This window comes from Haliaeetus albicilla, chromosome 6 (assembly GCF_947461875.1).
Source record: "Haliaeetus albicilla chromosome 6, bHalAlb1.1, whole genome shotgun sequence".
In the NCBI taxonomy this organism is placed as follows: Eukaryota; Metazoa; Chordata; class Aves; order Accipitriformes; family Accipitridae; genus Haliaeetus; species Haliaeetus albicilla.
Genome location: NC_091488.1, coordinates 44,810,772 through 44,832,418, shown reverse-complemented (window position 1 = coordinate 44,832,418; position 21,647 = coordinate 44,810,772). Strand labels below are relative to the sequence as shown.

General features: G+C 45.6%; 1 protein-coding gene across 3 annotated transcripts in view; it reads right to left on the bottom strand.

The window, feature by feature from the left end:
- Positions 1-7,483: 7,483 nt before the first annotated feature.
- Positions 7,484-21,647, bottom strand: part of GTF2E1 (general transcription factor IIE subunit 1) — a 55,394-nt gene continuing 41,230 nt past the window's right edge. For all 3 annotated transcript variants that reach the window (XM_069785862.1, XM_069785863.1, XM_069785864.1), the window contains exons 3-5: positions 18,903-19,104; positions 13,854-14,101; positions 7,484-9,985 (exon numbers count right to left, since the gene is read on the bottom strand). In XM_069785862.1, coding sequence (XP_069641963.1) covers positions 9,555-9,985; positions 13,854-14,101; positions 18,903-19,104 — 881 coding nt within the window. In that variant the 3' untranslated portion in view covers positions 7,484-9,554. The remainder of the gene's footprint in view (positions 9,986-13,853; positions 14,102-18,902; positions 19,105-21,647) is intronic.

Here is a 21,647-nt window from a genome sequence, read left to right as displayed (position 1 = left end):
AGATTCTCTTTATACTCTGAAAGTGACTGAATAAAATGACTGGCATCGTTACTTAGCTAAATAGGATTTTCTACTTGTGTGGGATTATTTTAAACGTCAATTTGATTAGCCCGATTGCTGCTGATTTGTCCCAAAGAAGTGCATTACATTAATTTAAGCCTTATATTGAGAAAATACTTTGAATTATGATACCATTTATTAACATGATTTGCTTTCTCCCAACAGATGTGTTAGCTTTGCCCACAGCGCTTGAAGCTTAGTTTTTAGAGTCGAGTTCACAGTGTTAGTTTCAGCTGTGGAAAGAGCTGCCCTCTCCGTGAACATTTGCAAGCCACCCAGTCATGAAGGAACTCCAACCATCCCATCCACTTAGTAAAAGAGAAAGCAGATGATCCCTCGTACCCAGCTGTACTACAGTCACCTGAGGTGCAGGGCTAGTTCATGCATTCTGGATAAACCCCTGAAATGATGAAAAGCACTGCTTTTCCTAATGTTTTTAAGGAGAAGGAGTTCCCAGGAGGGGAAGGAGGAGGAAAGCTTACTGCATCCTTGCTGAAAGCACCACCAAAGGTGAGATCCTATGGCCCAGGAACGTAGCCAGCATTAAAACCCACTGCACTAAAGTATATGATTAATAATATGTTGTTCCACCTCCACTTCCCAGTTGCAAACAGTGTTTTTACTCACCGAAACCTTCCTGGTGAGCTCCCATCCACGCTTAGCCACCCACGGCACCAGGACAGAGATCACCCCTCATCTTCAGCCACACATTTTGGAGCCTTCCTTCTGACAAAAGGGCACCTAAAGACCCAAATAAGCATTTTAAGGACACCCTTGCAAGATTTTATGCAGGTCATATCAACATCTGATCAAAGCATCTCTTAGGATGCTGCTGTAGCTGCAGCTCTTTGCTCATATGCCTCGTGCGTGGGGCCCAGCGCTGGAGATAGTCAAGCACTGCAGCAAGTACACATAATGAAATGAAAAAACAGAGTGACTTCCTCAGGCTAGAAGCAACTCGAGAAGGAGCACCCTGTTGAGTCCATCTGGAATTGCTGAAGGGCATACTGGGGAAATTTCAGGACTGGCGTTGGCACCAACAGGGCAAACCCAGGTTATTAAATCCCACGGCCGGCTACAAGCGACCGCAGCCCTTGCTCCTTTGGCTGCCTCTTACAGCCCAGACGCGCTGGGAGCACTCCCTCGTATCGTTAGCTTCTCAGTCCTGCCAGGTGAGGGAAATGTTTCCAAGATTTCATTTAATACCTGTATTTAATCCATTAGCTCTCCCTGCAGACCTCCTGAAGGCTGGGCTGTGACTAAGGAGGAGATAAGTGCCCTGTTTATTGCTCTCCTGATACTTCTCCACTTTCCTCTCCACTTCCACGGGCAGTTTTCACCCCGCAGTTGTTCAGTGCCTCAGAAATACGTATGGGACCCCTCTGCCCTGTCCCCTCGGGACGGGCTGAAGAGGAGAGACCCCCTCCCAGCTCCAGCAATACAGCTCTCACTCTCCTGTGCCTGCACCAGAGTAAGATGCTCCACTTGTCGAAGGGAGGGAAGCTTCGCAGGCAGTGCTGCTGGGCGGTAAAGGGAGCAGAGCCGGGAGCAAAACCCTTGCTCCAAGCATCCATACCTCCAAGCGGACATCCATATCATCAGGAGTAGCCAGCAGGGATTCACTGAAGAGAAGTCATGCTGGACCAACTTGATAACATTCTGTGAAGGAGGGACTGGTCTGGTAGGTGAGGGGACAATAGTGGATATTGTCTACCTGGACTTCAGGAAGGGCTTTGACACTGTCTCCCATAAGATCCTCATATTGAAGCTGATGAAGTACAGGCTGGATGAGCAGACAGTGAGGTGGACTGAAAACCGGCTGAAGGGCCAGGCCCAGAGGGTGGCTTTCAGTAGCACAAAGTCTAGTAGGAGGCCAGTAACTAGCAGCGTACCCCAGGGGTCAATTCTCGGTCCAGTCTTTTTTAACATCTTCATTAGTGATCTGGATGATGGGTCAGAGTGTGCCCTCAGGACGTTTGCTGACAACACCAAACTGGGAGGAGCGGCTGGTACACCACAGGGTTGTGCTGCCATCCAGAGAGACCTTGACAGCTTGGAGAAATGAGCTGACAGGAACCTCGTGCAGTTCAGCAAGGACAAGTGAAGTCCTGCACCTGGGGAGGAACAACCCCATATACCAATATATGCTGGGGGCCACCCAGCTGGAAAGCAGCTTGGCAAGAAAGGATCTGAGGTGTCCTGGTGGACACCAAGTTGAACATGAGCCAGCAATGTGCCCTTGCCACAAGGAAGGCTAGTGGTATCCTGGGCTGCGTTAGGTAAAGTATTGCCAGCAGGTCAAGGGAGGTGATCTTTCCCCTTTAGTCAGCACTGGAAGCCACACCTGGAGTCCTGCATCCAGTTCTGGGCTCCCCAGTACAAAAGAGAGATGGACATACTGGAGAGAGTCCCACAAAGGGCTACAAAGATGATGAAGGGACTGGAGCATCTCTCCTATGAGGAGAGGCTGAAAGAGCTGGGGCTGTTCAGCCTGGAGCAGAGAAGGCTCAGGGCAGGATCTTATTAATGTATATAAATACCTGAAGGGAGGGTGTGAAAAGGATGGAGCCAGGCTGTTCTCCAGTGACGGGAATAGAGGCAACGGGCACAAACTGGAACACAGAAGGCTCCATCTGACCCTCATCTCCTCTTCATTGGTTTTGACCACCCAAACAAATGTGCTTCCACACACAGTATTCATTTGGCTCATTTTCGGTATATTAATGGCTTGACTCACACCTTTCCCCGGGGTAGACTCCATTAACATGTGAATTAGCAATCCCACAAGGAGCTCATTAGTACAGTGCCAAACCAGAGGTCTTTAGTTCATGCTAGCACCTGGTCCATTGGTGCACCAAAGATGCTAGTGCTTGCTGCATGAGAAGCAAAAAATGCAAAGAGTTAAAAAAACCCCACACCAACATTGAAAGGGCTGAACATGTGGTGTTTTGACACCTGTCCAACTGGAAGAATCCATGTCTGCTGTCTATGGAGATAAGCTCTTTTATTCCGGACTTCAGACAGGCTGCAATGATGTCACTGTCTAGATAACAAAATCGTCAACTATTATTTGCTGCTCTTGGCAGTAGCTCCTACCTAAACCATACAAAATTCCTTATTTGTTAACATTCCCAAAGGGAGACATGTCTCAGGAGGGCTGGGCAGCCTCCTACATGACTTTAGGTGCTTGTTTCTCATACACAAGACGTAACAGCACACTCAGATGAAACGTTCAAAGAAAGAGGTACTTTTTAATGTGATACCGAACTCATTTGTGCAACTTGTTGCTGCAAGGTACTCTTGCACCAAACCTTCCAGCACGGTGAAAGTAGGAGTCAGATCATTCAAATGGACCTGCAGGCTCCTGCTGAAGTTGATTGCTAATTTGGGACCGTCATGATGCCGTTGTATAACTTCCAAGATGTTGGCACACTCAGAGAATATTACCCTTCCAAATGGGCTCTGAGGCAAGGGAATACACCAGGGCAAATGCACCATGAGCCAAGTCCCTCTTCAGCATATTGTACTTTTTTTCCTCTTGGATATGGCACCCATGTGGCCTGGGAGAGTATGCAAAAGTGAAATTTCTCTCAAGATGCGTCATTTTCTGAAGACCATGTTTCCCTCTAACCCCATTTCCCTCTACTCTTCCCTGTTGTAATAGGGATAGTTTTAATCTCCTGACATCACCATAAAGGCTGAGAGAAGTTGAAAGCACTTCTTCTTGGAAGAAAGCATTGTATGGCAAAGGAAGAATAATTGTGACAGCGCAGGGAGAGCAGATATGTCTCCCTAAAAAGATTTTACAGCCTCATTTGCATTCCAAAAAAAAAAGAGGTTTGGTGGGTTTTTTTTGCTAGAAGCAGCAGGGAAACATGAGAAATTCAGCATCTCAGAATATTCCCAAGGGAAAAAAAGAACAAGGGTTAAAAAAAGATCAAATCCAGTCCTACCAAATCATATCTAGTTCAAGCAACAAAGATTGCATGTAAGGGAGTGACTAGCCTGGGGCTGATGCCAATTCCCTCCCCACTGTAGGAGATTAGGCATTGCCCCCAAGCCCAGCCAAAGCCTCACTTCTGGAGAAGGCATAGACCTACCATTCATTAAACCTCTCTGCCAGGACATGGTACAGCCTGAGGCAGTCATGGCCAAGACCTGCATGGTGGACTTCAGCATGACAGTGCCACATGCCCCAAGAGTAGATGGGGCACAAGCCAGAGCTACTTGGTGATGGTGAAGGGACTGAAACTTCATTTTAAATTGACACGTGTGTGATCCCAGAGGGGTTGAGTTTATGAGAGCCCATTAGCACTGAGTGGGAGAAGAACAGCCAGCATGTTTGCAAAGAGCAGGTATGGATAATCTGACCAAGATGACCCAACCTATCATTCCCCTATCACATGGCACAGGGCTGGTTCAGACACTGCAACCTAAGTGTGCCCCGGTCAGCTGGTAGCAACCATTAAATGGTGTCTGGTATACCTGTCCCCCCATAATGTATATTAAGAGGACATATGAAATGCACGGACTCTGCTAATAGTGCCTGGCAAAATGGGCACTGGATCAGGCAGATTTCCATTGTCAGAAGTGCAGAAAAAAGATGTTTAAGACTAGGAAGATCCCTTTACCAGGTGGAACTGAGCCAGGCTTCTCAGCTCTACGCACAATTTTAGCTCACTGCAAAATTACCACTGCTCACCCTCCTTCTTCCAGCAAGTAATGGGATGGCAGAGGCTGGCGATATGGATTCCAGGTGAAAAATAAGCAGAAGCAGAATGTCAGGACTTTAATCACATCTATATGAGATGTGATTTTTCCTCCTAGTCAGACGTACCTGTTTTTGTACACAGACATTAATGCTTGTGGAACAATATTTGATCAGCCTTAATTTTCAGGCTGGATCCCTGCCTGTTTCTCCAGCTGAGCAGCCCAAGGTTTCCTCCTGCTGCTGTGGCCAGCTCTCGGCAGGATTTGCGCATTTGTCGCTGTGTGCAGCCGGGATAAAGCACATGCAGGGTCTCTAACGCACTGCAGTGGAGCCGAGTCGCTTCCGATGCGGCTGGCTCAGCCTCCTCTCTGCCATCCCTGGCTGGTTCATTAGCATCAAACTGTTCAAAGGGATGGAAATTAAATTATATTTAGGTCAGAGACATATTTTAAGCAAAAAAACCTATTATATTTAAAGCATCTTGTTCAGAGACTCTCTGTCTGCTGCTTCCAGGACAGTTGCACAAATACTCACTGTCCTTAATACATTTTTTTAATGATACAGCAGGCGCTTCCAAAATCTGATTTTTGTTTAAACATAAATTAGGTTCATTCTCTCTCTCAATCTAATTAATGCTGGTGAATAAGAAACCACCTTCTGGCTGCTCATTTAGGTATCCCAAACAGAAAAAAGCCCAGATTTCCCTGGATAACTTTGAAAGAGAGAGAAAATAGCTCTGCCACGGTGACGGGGTTGTAGTCCCGGACAGCCCGGCGCTGCCAGTGCTCTGCTCTCTGCTAGGAGGGAGCACGCAGGCAGGCAGGCAGGCAGCTTTCCAGGAGCACCAGCAGTCAGACATTGCTTCCCACACTTTAGGCTGCCATTCCTTTTAGGCAGTGGCCTCTCCATGACTCTCTACAATCAAATCTTAAACAGCTTCAAGCATCTGGCTACGCCTCCTATCAAGACTGTATGACTGATGATCTCCTTGGACTTTATAAATATTGATCATTAAACTGGAAGCAGCTCAGCAAAAACTACTCTTCAGCCCCAGCTCCTGTCCTCCTGGAGGAGAAGCTGTTTTGACTCACAGTCAATACACTTTAAACTGGAATGTATCATGATGCTTAGGGATCCTTGGCTGTCCATGCTTAGATCAATATTCCAAAGCCTCCTGTGAACAAGCCAGGGACACGGTTACCTTGCCCAGGGCTTCCAGTGGGATAAGGCAATACCAGTCCTAGAACAGCCCAGAGAAATTTCTTGCAGAATTGCATGACACCTCCCTCCTCCAAGGGACCGAGCCCACAGCTTCACTTGTTTATGCCGACACATACCAGAGCAGAAGAACGGAGCTGCTGCTGCTTCTCCTCCACAGCCCACCCAGGAAAACATACCGGACAGCCTGCCGGCTTGCCCTGCTGCTGACATGTCCTTCCACCTGCTCATAAACTTTCCATTTCCATGAAGGCTTTGTCTTGCATTCGATTCCTGAGACAATTTTCTCTCTCCTGCCATGGGGGCACAGCAGGAGACAGAGACCCAAGCACAGCTGGCTGCTTCTCCCCCTCAGGCCCTGTCAAACTTCTCCACAGCATGCCCCGGCACTGCAGGCATCACCAAGGCAGGGCTCCTTAGATGTCTCAGGGAGGAGGTGATGCTATTTTTCCGCCCTTCCTCCAGGGGATCTTCAAATCCCTCGATTCTCACAGAGCAACAGTCTGTTTAATCTGAGTCTGTTTGAAGGAGGCAGCAACACAGGAAAAGAAGAGTTGGATGGAAGAAGCCCATTTTTGGGAGCTTAGTAGAAAAGATTAAAACATTCCTGTTTTCCAGCATTGATAGTGATCTTCCCCTCCACCAGCAGCTTCACTGATCTGCTCTGGCCTGCTCTGTGCTGGGCCAGGGAGGACATCACTCTCCTGTGGTTTCCCTGACCCGCAATGGGAGCAGGGACAGAGGCAGCTCTCGCCCAGTTGGAAGAGGCACCTGGCGCCTCTGACCTTTGGGAAGAGGAGCGTGAGCAGCTTGAGAAATGCATTTTTCTTTCCAGCCTGAGCTGCAGCATCCTGCCCTCAAGCGCACTCATCAGATAAAGCGCACTTTAGGCTGAAAGCAGACACAGAAACTGGTTTGAATGGGGTTAGACAGAACGTTCACCCAGGAAGGCTTCAGTGCTCGACCATGCTCACGGTATTATTGAGTTAGCGTTAATGCAGCACATGTGGTCCAGCAGCCAGAGGAAATGGCTGGGGCCTTCCTCAGAATTGACGGCTTTATCCCTTACATTAGCACCAACCTGCTGGCAGTGGCTGGCTTTGCTTGCAGCAGTGGCCGTTCTTCCTCTTCTGGCATGCGTGCAGAGCCCTGCTTCAATTGCAGAAAAAAAAAAAAAAGACATTACTGATTGTACGCGCTCCTGTTCATTCAAGCCGTGCTTGTCACGACAGGGCAGTAGCAGCGTATCGTTGTTCTTTGACAACAGCCCTAACTGGCTGGAACAGAGCAGAACAGCCATCCTTTCCGAGAGCCAGAAGCTGTTAGAGAGGGCAGGAAACAATGACGGCATCTGCTCGTGTATCTTGACCTCATCAGTCCTCCTGAGGGCTGTGTGTAGTGGATGAGAGACGGAAGGCATGCCCTACCAACCACCACACCGATTCCCTCATTTGCAGGACATGCCTTACTGAATGACAAAAATTACAACCGCCATACAAACCACAATTAAATGTGTTTATTAAGTAAAACCACTACTTTATAGATGATCATGCTGGATATAGATGCAGTATCAGTGCTCTTATAGTAAAACCCAGTATTTCTTCACTTAAGCTTTAATAAACCTACAGTTTGCTTTTGCAGACTAAAAACTCAGTATAAACTACTGGTGAGTTACGAGCATGAGTAGTTGTACTGTATTCAGGATTAGTTCTCAGTTTCTGTCTTTGGCTACTTGTAAATCTACCTGCTCTTCTCCAGTGTTAACCTTGAATTCAACCAGATTACATCTAGACAAAGTTGGTACAGCACTTTTTTTCTGTTAGCTGATCACCGAGTCTGACTTACCCGCTCTGTGGCTTGATATCTAGAAGCTTGATACCAGATCTTGGAAGTCTGTCAACACAAGAGTACCATTTTAACTAGCAATACAGTATCTGTGAGACCTCCACCATCTGCCTACGCTTTCCTTGAGGAAGGAGGAAAGGAATGGAAGTACTGATCAAAAAGGGCCTCCCACAGCACCAGTGTAATGAAACATCCCTCCTGGAAGTGCAGGAGATTCCAGGAGGCATTCAGGGAAGCTCTGGTGAGAAGAAACAATGTGCAGTGGGATTTCAAATAGTCCTTCCCTCAAAGGAGAGCCTCAAATTGTTTTTTTTTCTTGAATCGAGTAAATCAAAATGATAAGCAAATAACACTCCCAACTATGCACATGACAAATTGGAAGATGACAAAGGGGAGAAGTTTCTGTTTATTTATTCCTCTTTAAAATGACGTAAAAGCAAATTTAAAACACTATTTTAAAAAAGAGGGGATTCAAAATATCAAGAGGCTGAAAATAAAACCGCAAAGGAGGCATTACAAGGTTAGCCGAACATAGAAAGCATAGTTAGTATAAAACAGATTTACAGTCTCAGTGAACAGCAAATTCATGCTGCCCATGCAAATGGAACAGCATGTAATACTGCCCCTACCCTCTGGAACACAAAATTCTTTTATTATTTTGTTTTATTGTAGTACTGGATAGGAAAACACAACAACTTTAAAAAACAACATTTTCAATTGGAAGAGAAAAAACATTAAAAATATGAAATTGCTCTGTAGGCACTGATAAATGTTTTTCTATGGTAGAAGAGTGTGCCAAAGCAGAATTCAAAATTGCATAATTCCTCTTAAAATGATACAGCCCTGGTGTGACTGCAAATAAAACCTACCTAAGCTATTTCTCTGGAACTGCCTGAATGCAGCCCTGCCCACTATGAACAGTCTGCAACACTGGTTTGGACAGGGCTAGGTGGAAGCAACAGGCAGCAATACTGGAAAATGGAGGTATCTCCTGGTAAGTCAGAGCGCTCTGAGAGCTCAGCTCCATGGAGGGCTTTCATTACACTGACAAAGAGTGACTGTGTATGCTTGCCAAGGCTTTCACTCTCTGTGTTTCAAGTTACACCTGACCTTGAGGTGCTGAGACCTAGCAAGGAGTGAATGGGAGCAAGAAAAGGTTGCTGCCTACAGGCCCGCTTAGAAATAGCCACTCCAGTGGTCAGTGGCTGCTGGCAGGAGGTCAGCTACAAGCCCTGCCTAAGTTTGCCATCAGCAGATGAGTGCTTCCCTCTCCTCTCCCCTCACTGAGCACTGGCAGCTGTAATGTTACTTACGCCCTCCTCTGCAGAGCACTCTGATCAGACTATGGAGCCCTTATGTCCTCTGAGGGCAGGGATGTGGACTTCACTAGGATCTGCAACAAAAACCAACTCAAAGCAATCAGGGGGAGGCAGCTGCTAGGGCCCTGGAGAAAGTTAAAGCAGTGCCTGTGCAGGGCACCCTGAAGCAGATTTTTACCTTGCAAGCTTACTCACTTCTGAGACATGTCCTCCCCTACCTGTCTTGGCACATGCAGCCTTCCTGCTCCCCCGCTCTGGTGAGCAAAATGCCTGAGATTAGCAGTCCCAATGCCCAGTGTCCCTGCGCACAGGGGAGGAAAGATGCGCTTCAGTCTTCTGTTTTACTAGGGAGTCTCTGGCTTAAAAAGTCACTTTTTAAAAAATGCCGTGGCAGGAAGCAGTTAATCAAACATGTCCTCAAACATGCGTTGCCCCATGGCTATGTAAACCTCTTTTTCCTCCGGTGTCATCTGGGCCACCAGCTCGGGGCGCTGGCTCACTTGGCTGTACGAGTGTGGACGCCCAGCCACTGTGACAGTGGGGTCTTCTGCCACCACCTCAAACTCTTCATCCTCCTCCTCGTCCTCCAGCCCGTACGTTGAGGTGGCCGTGGCAGGAGGGCGGGGAGGGGATTCCTCCTCCGATTCGCTTGTCTCACTCTCGGAGTCACTAGCGTTGGCACCGGAGAGAGGAGCGGCACCTCCGATGGTGACTGTTGAAGCAGAAGGTGTCTTCTTCTCGTGGATAAGCAGGGCACGCATCACCTCCTCATTATCATCCAGAGCTGCCCGGCCCTCCTCACGGTCCTGGAAGGCATCCAGATCCCGGCCACCTGAAAAGAGACACAAGGGAATGATCGTTTCCTCACAAAGAGCTGGGTGACAGCCCTGAAGGATTTCTGAACCTGTATTAATTACTGCTGCTGAGCATGCTTGGCCAAGTCACACCCGTTCTCTATACCAGCTCCTCTTCTCCTTTGAAAGACAGAGATAGTTATGGTTTTTTCTCATAACAGCAGAGCAAATATTGACATTTCCTAGGAGCTGGGAAGCCTGGAGTCACTGTGGCTCCCAGCTAGGAGCCTCGGCCAGGAGCACATCGCAAGAGAAGACAACAAATGCATGATGGGCAGGCACCTGGAAAAGACCTCCCCAGGGGGGTGTCCAACTCAGGCACCCCTCAGCTGGGCCGATGCACTTTCCTTACTGTGGAGCAGAAAGCAGTCCTTGGGACCTAAATCTGGGCTTCCAGATACCCAGGCTATGCACCTAGTGATGACACTTGTCTGAGACACAGCGAGTAGCTCGGTACTGTTTCACAGATAAACAAGCACAGGCTGTTTCCTTTTTGTCCCTTTCTTTCCAGGTTGGATGACCACAGCCTCGAGGACTTGCCGTGATGACCAAGAGCACAGGCGTTGCCAGCACAGACCATAAATACAGACCCAAAACCAGGCCCTGCCCTGCCGAGCTCCCCGTATAAGGATTAAGATGGGGAAGCAGATGAATCCTGGCACACAGCCGAGTATTCGGAAACCATAAAAAAACATTCAAAGTAGCCGTGTCTGGTAAACTCCCTGGACCTCTTATTTGAAGGAGACTGCAGTTTTGCAGCTGACAGACACACAGCCTGTGCTCCTCTTTCAGTAAGTTTGGCTGTACAATAACTAGGAGGGTTTGACGTGACTTGGGTAGGCAGGGCATCTGCAGTTCAAGGATTCAGAAGGTAAAATTCTGTTGAAATACTGGCATTCTGCAGAAAACTTCTCCTAATCCTACATTTGGTGAGAGGACTGTCACTCCACCCAGCACCAATAAACCTACAGGCAGTAGGGAAAAAAAAAAAAGAAAAAACACCCAGAACAAAAAATGAAATACAGAGAACCTTATGTAAAAACAAGGCCTAAAAAGTAGGACAGACTCCCTGTGGCAAACTTTCTTGCACCTAAAGACGCTGCCTACGAACAACTGCTGGAGCTTAGGTGACAGCATTCTGCCTTCATACATTAAAGCCACTTGTCTGCTTCTCCCAGGCCTGGAACCTCATGGTTTCAGCAGCACATCCAGGCAGTTGGGGCCCAAGACTTTCCCCCAGGGTCAAAAATACACTGGTTACTTTTTTCAACTTGAGATGAAAAAAATGCTGAGAAACAGGTGAACTAAGGAAGTAAGTTCTGCATTTGGCGCTAAAAGCCAGGGGAGTTTGTGGTCACTCCTTTCCTATGGTAAAATAAAGGCCAAAAGACCCACCCCTAACTTTATTAGACTCATGTTTTTATTGTAAATGAAGTTGTAATGGGTGATGGCTGCAACTACTATTATTAATGCACTGGCAAAATTCTTGAAAGAAAGGAAGAATGAAGGCGTTGTGTTGGCAGCCTTACGCTCAGCTTGTTGCTTGTGACTGTAGAGCATAAGAGGCTACTGGAGAGCATTTCTGTGAGATAATATCATAGCTCATCACACTGAGAACTGTGAAGCGACCACAGCCTGTGGTAGCTCCACAAAGTCTGACTTTGTGGCTCAGGAGCGGGGCTGTCTCTTGCTTGTGAGAACTGCTCCTGCCAGACCCAAGCAGTGAACCTCTCCTGTCAACAGTCCCAAGTTTCTTTCCTCCCTGTTTATGTCATCCAAGAGCTATAGAAACATGTTGCAGCGTCCACTTCAGGTTATTTCCACAAGTCCCCTCTTTGATCTCCACTAGTGGTGGAGGTTAAGCTGTGATGCCATTGTGCTGTAAGCAGATATACTCCCCCTCAGTGGCATCTGAGAAACATTTATGCTATGTACACCAAAAGTCATCTCAAGGAGTCAATTTAAAACTACAGGTGAATGGAATGTCTAGCAGAAAAATGGGGTGAGAACTCACCATGGCTGGTGAGTAACACAACATCTGCTACAGCCTTATCGTGGTTTCAGCCCAGCTGGTAACAAAGCACCACGAAGCCGCACACTCATTCCTCCCCCCTGGCCCCAGTGGGATGAGGAGGAAAAAATATAAAGAAATGCTCATGGGTCGAGACAAGGACAGGGAGGGATTACTTACTGCTTATGGTCACGGGCAAAAGACAGACTCAACTTGGAGAAGAAATAAAATCAATTTGATTTACTACCAATCAAATCAAAACAAGGATACCGAGGAATAAAACCAAATCTTAAAACACCTTCCCTGCACCCCTCCCTTCTTCCCAGGCACAACTTCACTCCTGAATTCTCTACCTCCTCCTCTACAGCAGCATGGGGGGGCAGGGAATGGGGGTTGAGGTCAGTTCGTCACGCATTGTCTCTGCTGCTCCTTCCTCCTCAGGGGGAGGACTCCTCACTCGTCCCCTGTGCCAGCGTGGGGTCCTCCACGGGCTGCAGGTGGGCATCTGCTCCACCGCTCACCTCCACAGGTTGCAGGGGCATCCCCTCCTCTGGCACATCTCCTGCCCCTCCTTCTTCACTGGCCTTGCTGTCTGCATAGGTGTTTCTCTCACCTCCCACTTCCCAAACTCCACTGCAGGTTTCCCTTCTTAAATACATTATCCCAGAGGTGCTACCACTATCACTGATGGGCTCGGCGTTGGCCAGAGGCAGGTCCAACTTGGAGCCGGGGAAGCTTCTAGCAGCTTCTCGCAGGAGCCACCTCTGCAGCCTCTCCCCTGCTACCAAAATCCCACCACACAAACCCAAAACAAGGCTGCAGGAGGAGGTTGTTTCAGTCACCTCACTTTGTTTAACCTATTTGGAAAAAGTTTTGGGATCTGTATGCTCGAAAGGTGTTACACACAAACGAGATCATTAGATATCTTCTGACTACTACTTCACACCCATTTTCTTCACTTCTGCTATACCTCCATACTCCACTCCTCTCCTGAGCACTGCACTGATTCCAGGGTCTCATGCTTACACATGCAGTTCCCTTTTGCCATCTCTTCCTAGGGCACCAACAATTTCCTTCTATAATCCTCAAATGACTTGGAAGATTGCATCTATTGATTCACTCTTGTAAAAATCATAGAAGGTCTCTATTTTCTATTTGTAGTGTGTAAGCTTAAATGGCACACTTATCAAAGCAGAGTGTTTCTACTAGTGGTTACAAGATCTTCACTATTGTCTATAGACAGCCCGACCCCAACATGAATGAAAATAAAAGCAAAGATAATGAGAAACAAACAGAAAGCAGTAAAGACTCACCTGCCATGGTGACAGGCCTTCCTACTGTACTTCCAGAAGCTTTATTTCTGACATATTCTTCATATAAAACACATTTTGAAAAACAATTGGCAAGAAGGCAGCTGGGAGCACAAAAACACTGCTGGTAGATTTGGTAGGCTTCAGAGTGACTGAATGTTAACAAATGTTATTTTTCAGCAGTGACCTATTAGGTGGGCAGCTTTCTAGATGAGACTGAAAGACCTTTGTCCAAAACCAATAAACTCTCAAGGTGGAAGATGTAACAGATAATTAACATTTTAGAAGCACAAACTATTTTGTGGGTAACTCAGCTTTACTGACCTGGACTTCAATCCTGGATCTAATAAACTAGGATTTTTTTACATCTACCTACACACAGGTGCTTTGCATAGCAGAGGGGAGCAGAAAAAATCTGGAGTGTAGGGAGCAACAGTTGTACACACACAGGGGAACATATTTTTGACAGCACTCTAAGAGCATCACATAAGCAGAGCAGTACTTCTGCTCTGTCAATTTTCTTACCATCTTTGATTTCATCAGGGTCATAAGCCCCCTGCACCGTGCTCTCCCGTAGCCAAATTGGTCTCTCTCTGGCTGGCTTTCCTTCACCTGCAGACCGGTTAAGATCCTCCTGGTCCTCCATGCTGATGACAACGTTCTGGGTATACAAGTCCTCATATGATGGTCCTTTTGTAGTCCATGCTTCCCGATGGTGTCCACCTGCAATGCCAGCTGCTGTCCCTGAACCAGTACCAGCTGCACGCTCCTTGCTACATAAAAGTCAAAGAGATAAAAACACAAGCAGTCAGAACAAGCCCTTCCTCAGCCAGCGTTGCAACACTTAAAACTATGATTAGTTATCTCCCACGATCTGCACTGAGAACTTGCATTCTGATCTCTAACATGTGGTGCCAGGAATTTCTACACCAGCTTGATAGTTTGGGGAACTTGGGGGGGTCTCTAATGGGAAACCCTACCTGAGGCCATGGCAACTTCCACAACAGATGCTGAAAAGAGAAGACAGCACTAAAGCTGCTGATGCACTCATGTAAGAACAAACATAAAATCTGAGAATACCCTGAAATAAAAATCACAGCAGAAAAACATAGTTGAACAGTAATCTGGTATTTGGAAAAGTCTCTTTTTGGCCTTTTCGCAGCAACACTACGCTGCATTAAAAAAAGCACTAAAGTTTAAACAGGTCAAGATGATAGGCCCAGAGACCCAGCATGCTCAGATCTGTGAACCATTGTTAATCACAGGACTTGTGAAGGATTTAACTCACCATGAAAAACACAGTTCAAACCTTTGCTTGAATTGTGAGTGACAACGCCTGTGGTAAGTCACATCTCCTGTGTTACACAGGAGATGTGTACTATCCACAGATACAGCCTTGGGAGGACTGAGAAGTCCAGGCAGAAGAGAAGAAAAGATGAGAGGGCACCTTCAAACCAGAGAACCAGGGCTGGGCAAAGGCCTTTTTGTGGTGATGATGTGTTGGAGGAGGCAAGACAGAACTGTCTTCATCGTGGAAAAGCTGGATAAAGAAAGGTGATGACTGATGCAAAGCATACGACAGTCAAAGCCTAGCCCTCCTTTTGTTTTCCAAGAGAAGCTGCAGCCAGCACATTTTTCTCCAGGCTCCTTTCTAACTCAGGAGACTGATGGAGAAAAGAAACATTCCTGCTTGGATCTGGTGGAAAGAGGACATCAGGTGGAGTATTTTCTGCGTAGCGATAGCAATAAGCCTAAAATACCGTCTCTGGCCTGTGCTGCTACAAATGCATTGATCAGGGAAAGCAGCTGAATGGAAACTCACTGCTTTCCAGGCAGGGAAAACCAAACGTGACTGTTCCTCTACTTCAAAATCATATTTCATCTTCTCAGAGAAACAGATCCTCTGCAGACTGCACCCACCCTCAGCCATAAAATTTCACTCATCTGACTGCCAGTGGTACCCAAGGCTTTTCAGAGGTAACAGACCTGCCCGGACTCCTCCTCTCGTCCAGAGCAAATCCATCATGGATACTCACAGCGTCCCTGCTTTGGTGCCAGCTGAGCTGAGAGAAGTTGTCAGTGAGCACAGTTCAGTCGCTGCTATCTACCCAAAGACCTTTCCTCTAATTGAGATGCTTAAAATAAGGTTGCAGTTGGAGAAGACCTGAGTAATATGCAATTTTTTTAATTCAGCAAGGACTTAACCACTGCTTGATGAACTAATTCTGCTGGATTTTTAGGGGTAAACAGTGAGGGGAAACTATGCAGGCAGGTGATCATCTCTTTTCCCCAAATAAAAAATATTGGCGAGTTCAGTCGCAGTTTAGATTGAGGGCTACTCACAGCCTCCCAAAAGTGAATTTGCTGGGGTCTGTTAGTAAAATACTTCACAGCATCTGTTTTAACATGTGTCCACACACTAACTGGTTCTCTCCTGCAGCCAGCCCTGCTAGGAGAACTTCACAGCAGCCTTGAATTTTGGGAAAGAAGACTCACGCACATGTATTGCTTATATAACCTAAGGAACCACACAGAGACCTTCTTTCCAGTACGTTATTTCAAGTGTTGGTACCTTTCAGCTCTCCAAGACAGGCGTGTGTTCTGTGAAAAGCACCACTCTGCTTCCCACACAATAGAAATCTCTAACTAGCGTTTCCCTGACGATTTTATGTAATCCACTTTCCTCACAAGATACACAATGCAGCTCTCCCCCAAGCTCTCCCTCCCCATGACTGCAGCGTGACAGCTAAATACTCAGTAGTGCCAGGAACTGCCTAATAATACTTTTGCACAGAGGTCCCCGTAAGTGTGCCTAAAATGGACTTTTTCCCCTATGCGGTATCATTCAGCAGCAAAACACTTATTCCATGTCAGGAACATTTCAAAAATGAAAGTAACAACTCTAAGAGACACCTACAGTACTAATTACCTTAAGCCACCTACTGCAATGTCCCACACTTAGGTGGAACCATCTAGACGCTTTCCGTCTACTTTTGGACCTCAGTGAGCTTTGCAAACGTGCCTCGATTTACTTCTTTGCGGAACTGCATCTTCAGCGACACTGTTGGTAGGAGTGAGCAACCCTTCAAGACTACATGACCAGGGGAATACACCTTACTGCAAGAAGAGATCTTACTGTTCAGCAACCCTGTTCCAAAATACAGGATTAAACACCATGGATCCAGCACCAGCAAAAGTCCAGGTGCGCGAGCTGCTTTACAGGCAGCACAGAGCAGATGAAGGGAGTGCACTCTTAAATCTTTCTCTCTCTCTCTCAGATCCAAGTTCTGCTTTTTCCTTGCCTAGGTCTAGACTTTGCATGGCCACCCTGCAATCAGGAACTGTGGCAGCTCAGTGGCCCAGATGTGGCTACATTTGCTCAGTTACCCATCGGTTGTTTTACCCTGATGGAAATCCCTTAATGAGTGGTTAGCTGCCTTTAAAGGCGACATAAATAATCCGTGACATAGCTGAGGTATGGCCCACAGAAACCACACCGTGCAATGGGAAACAACTTGAAATTTTCATCTCAATCCTGCCCAGACTATTAAGAAAAGGTCTTGCATAATGGGGACCATGCCGTGTTTGAAATAAAGCACTTTTTCACTTTGCTGCTCTTAAGAGCTTCAACTTCACAACAGACAACCCATGGTTCTTGATAGCATGACCACAGAACATTAATTCTGTGAAGATTTTTGTTATATTAAATCATGCTATTTTGACATAAGAAAATGGAAGGGTTATTAAAATCGATCCGTTTTCAAAAACCACAGAGAAGGGCTTAGGTAAAGCAGGTTTATTTCAAAACCTGTGGGGCTAATTCATGTCCTCCCAAGATTAAGAAAATTAACAGCCTCATAGAAGGATACGAATGAAGATCTGCCTGGTTTTCCACGGCAGGTAAATGGCAGTTATGCAATATCAGTGCGGTCGCTTAGAGCTCTAACTCTCCTGAAAACATATGAAGTCGCCTGCATTGGTGCGAAGAGATGATGCAGGCACTTTGTGACCTTTTCTGTTTGTTTCAGAATCACAAAATGTCAGTTTCCTCAATGATTTCAGACACTCAAGACTCCATAAAAATGGAAGGAATAAATAACCCAGGGTTTAGCACTTAAAAAAAAAAAATAATCTCACAGCAGCGCTTTCATGCAATTAGCTGCTTTGAATTAATAAGAGTTAATAAATAATTAAATCATCGTATGTGCTGAAGCAAGTTGTGTTCAAGTAAGCATTTAAAAAGCCGCCTATTTATTTTGTCATTCCTTGCACAAAGTAATTAATCATTTACAATGTTTTTTAAGTATTTAAGAGTCAAGTAAGTGGGTGCTGCTATTTAATCATGGGAATGCACCAGGCTTCTGCTGTGATAATTTCCTGTGCACAGAAGGGAAAGACTGAGAAATGACTCTCTTTTTGGTGCAGTTATCCCAGTTCTACTACTCAACCTACAAAAAAGGGATTTAAAGCAAAGGCTAGTGATTCAGCTTGGGCAGAAAGGCTTCAAAGACTCCCCATATCACCAAAGACATGTTGAGTGACCTTGGAAAAGTCTCTTTCCCTCTCTATATTACTTCTGTTTTTCTATCAGAATGATGAGGAAAATTAGCTACCTTCTTGGCTAGAAAAAGACTATGAATAGGCAAAGAATTTTTAATTATATTAATTAGAAACTGTCTAGCATGAATATATGAGGAACATTCTCTCTCAAGGTTAGCCTGAGAGAAAAAAATGAGTATCTTGCTTGCTCTCCCATTAACTAAAGCCAAGCACCCCAAGGCACTGTGGGAATGCTTCCCTGCATGGTACATTCCTCCCCATGTGTTTAATTAATTTTTTTTTTAAACACAGAGAAGAGCATCACATTTCACCACAGCTGACAAAACTGACAGCTCCCCACATCTTTCTGCATTATTTAAACATAATCTGTTTTTGTACAGCTAGGAATGTTCTGAAAGAAAGTGTCATTTCCCATGGGCAGGAATATTTTAAAGAGTTTTTGACTGTAACATGGTCTTCTCCCAAAAAGGTGTGTAACAAGTAGGAGAAAATCAGAAGAAAAAAATACCCTTATTACAAGTAATGTCTTCGAACTAGAACACAAAGTGTGGAATGCAGATAGCTTATTTTCAGAAGCTGGGTAGAAGCAAAAGGAATAGATGAAAGATAAGGGTTTGAGAGAAAGAAGACGGTGTAGATGTCACCCTCAGTGCTTTGCCAAACAGCTGCAGTTTGCATTTCTTAAATACTGGGGCAAGGGCTTGGTATACATACCAGCTACAGCACAGCAAGCAGCAGGTAATTCGAGTACCCCACCCCATAGAAAACTACATACAGGAGGCTGACCAGAAGAATAGTCATCTGCCTTGTTTAGTAAAAAATGGTTATGGCCCTTTGTCTCCTTATAAACTACACATTCCTTGGGGAAACCGGTCAGTTGCTTGAATAGTTGGTACTGACCAAGTAAGCTCTCAATGCAGCCAAAGGCTGCACAAGGTTTGGGAAAGCCTCACAGAGCAGACGAATGTACTACAAGGAAACAGCGCAGTGGGAGAAGACCAGGCGCATTCCCACCTCTGCTTCAGGGCAGGAATCTCTGTGGGTTCTGGCTCGAGGATTTCATAGGCTAAGTTAACATCTTCCGTCTCACGTAGCAGCGCATAGATGGGCTCAATCTGCTCATTAAATCTTGCCACGAGTGTCCTTGCATCCTTTTTGGGCATCGCCGATTCATCTTCTTCCACTTCAGTCTCACAGAAAGTACAGCGGAAAGTTCCTAAAATGAGAAAAGTTGCTAAGCATTGGAAAGAAAGCAACAGGCCCAGCTCTTTGTACAGCCTTTGAAACAGCAATGCTTTGCTGTTTTCTTAGCTTGATGCTAAATAGCTTTTCTCCCCGACAACCCCTTCCCACACACAGTGTACCTGGTTATTATTTAAGCAGACAACAAAACAAGCATTTTGATGCCATCCAGTGATACCCAGCTGGGTACAGTTTCTCGCTCTGAAAAGCCCAGATGGGCTGCAGTACCTCTACTGAGACATCTCCTAAACTCACTCCCTCTTTCTTGCTGCACATTTTAAATGTCAGCTACGACTGGGCTGTGATAAAATGCTATACGATATATTCTTAGGAGTTCAAATATCTTCTGTTTCAGGTGCTTGCACTGATATCTGCCAGGCCACGCAAACGGGCTAATTTCAGAATGAAATAGGGTTTAGTTTCACACTGCACCAACCAGCCTGCAGTAACTGTTAGTATAACCATTTTCACTCTGCAACTAATGCAAAAAGATGGCTTCTCCTTCTGTTTCAGGGCTAAAACATGCAAAATAGTCATTACTGCAGAGCAGCAAATGAAAAAACTAATCCCACCTAACCCCCATATTAACTTCTTGATATGAAGAATGGCAAGATAAGAACTGTATGAATAGCAATTAAGAATAAGATCTTTTTACAGACCTCATCAGGATCTATAAAAACAGGTCAAACAAAGGCAACTGAAATGGTTGCATGGCAATGCAGTTACAAAAAAAAACCTTCTGAACTCCTGCACAGCAGGCTTTTCAGTTTCATCACTCCATCTGTGAGTAGGACCCTTGGGGCAGTACATGCACAGTAGGACCTTACCATATGGTCCACTACGAGGGGAGCAGCACAGTGTAATGACTTATCCTTGCAAGTGCTGGACTGAGAACATATCACTGCCTCCTCATAACACATCCAGAGCGACGCTCACAGGCTTCTCGATTTCTCTTGTGCCTGTGTGATTTTTTTATTTATCCGTTCTGTGACACCTATACACATCTAGCATCATCTCCAGTGAAGAAAGGAAAAGATCTTTTTACCAATAGGGAGCCTGAGGATAGGTCATATCAGGGAAATGATAAGCTTATGTCTAAAAATCAGAATTAGAACCAGTATTGAAGCCTGCTATATCACCGACGCTATGTACAAGCACAGCTGAAAAAATGGGGTTTGCCCAGGGCATATGGGCATGATGTAATGAGACAGGCTGGCAAGCCAGGGCTTCTGGCATCTTGCTTTGCTGCTTACACAGATTTGCTAGCCTTGTCACTTCATTTTTCAGTGTACCTCCTTCTCTGCCTGTAATACAGCAATAAAACCAGACCTAACTTCTTCACTGATGGCTGTGAGGGCTAGACAATGCTTGCACGCTTCTTGGAAAACACACAGAAGCACTGTTTATGACAGGAGGCAGACCTCTTGCCTCTCTGTAGAGATGCAGTTTTCTACTTCAGCACCATCTGAAGTAGCTTTTGCTCATCATTACTTATAAACTAATGTGAATGTGTTGTATATGTGGCCTGTAATACGTACACATTTCCTGCAGTAAACTTTCTCTTTACAAAGTTTGTCTATCTACATGTTAAAGCTAGAGCACCCAACAACAGCAGTATGCAAAGTAAAGGATAAGTGGATAAAGTGCTCTTCTCTCCCATCCAAGCATGAAACACTCTGCCTATTTTTTTCAGGCTGTAAAAATTGCCCCTACTGATTCAAAAACTGTACGTTATATAAGCTGTCAGCCTGGCAAAAACTGAAGCCAAGTTTGGTCTCCTCATCCCACATCTGAGGCTACTGGCGTGACACATTGGCAAACAAGTCGAATCAATTTAAAATAATTAGCACATCTCAGTTCCCATGATGGACTATGTGAAAAAAACACAGGTTAATGAGGAAAACTCCCCTCTTTTTACATCCCCCCCAGAAGTCCTGTTACATGTTCCTGAGACAGCTCAGACTTTTCACGCTTCCATCTGTGAACCCCATGAGTATTTGCAAAAGATTAAGATCGTAGGGAGAATGGTTCCAATTCAGAGTACCAAAAAATCAGAAAGTAAATACAGCTCTAATGAAACGGAACTCCTAAAGCTATCATGGATTTGCTGCAACTTCCACCCCTCAGGGTTCTTAATAAGCAAAAAAGAAGTTAATACATGAATTATGTAAAGAATCTGGGAATGAGTGAAATGACAAGCTTCCTCCACTTATATGCTGATTTTTTTCGAGGTGATGCAGCATTTCACAAGAGGCATACGTGATTAGAGAACTGGGAAGTTGCTTTGCCACAGCAGATGGCATTTATATGTTGCAAACCTCTTTCATTAGACTTTTAAGAGGTCACAAAATGTCACCAGAGCTTTTATGACATGGCACATCACATCAGCAGTGACATGTGTTCCTTACAGATATGAATTGCATGCGACAATCATGAAGTGGAAGCCATCCAAAGGCTGAGAATGGCAATGTTCCCACTCTGACGACGTATTTCTTCCCTCAGCCCTTACACAACTGA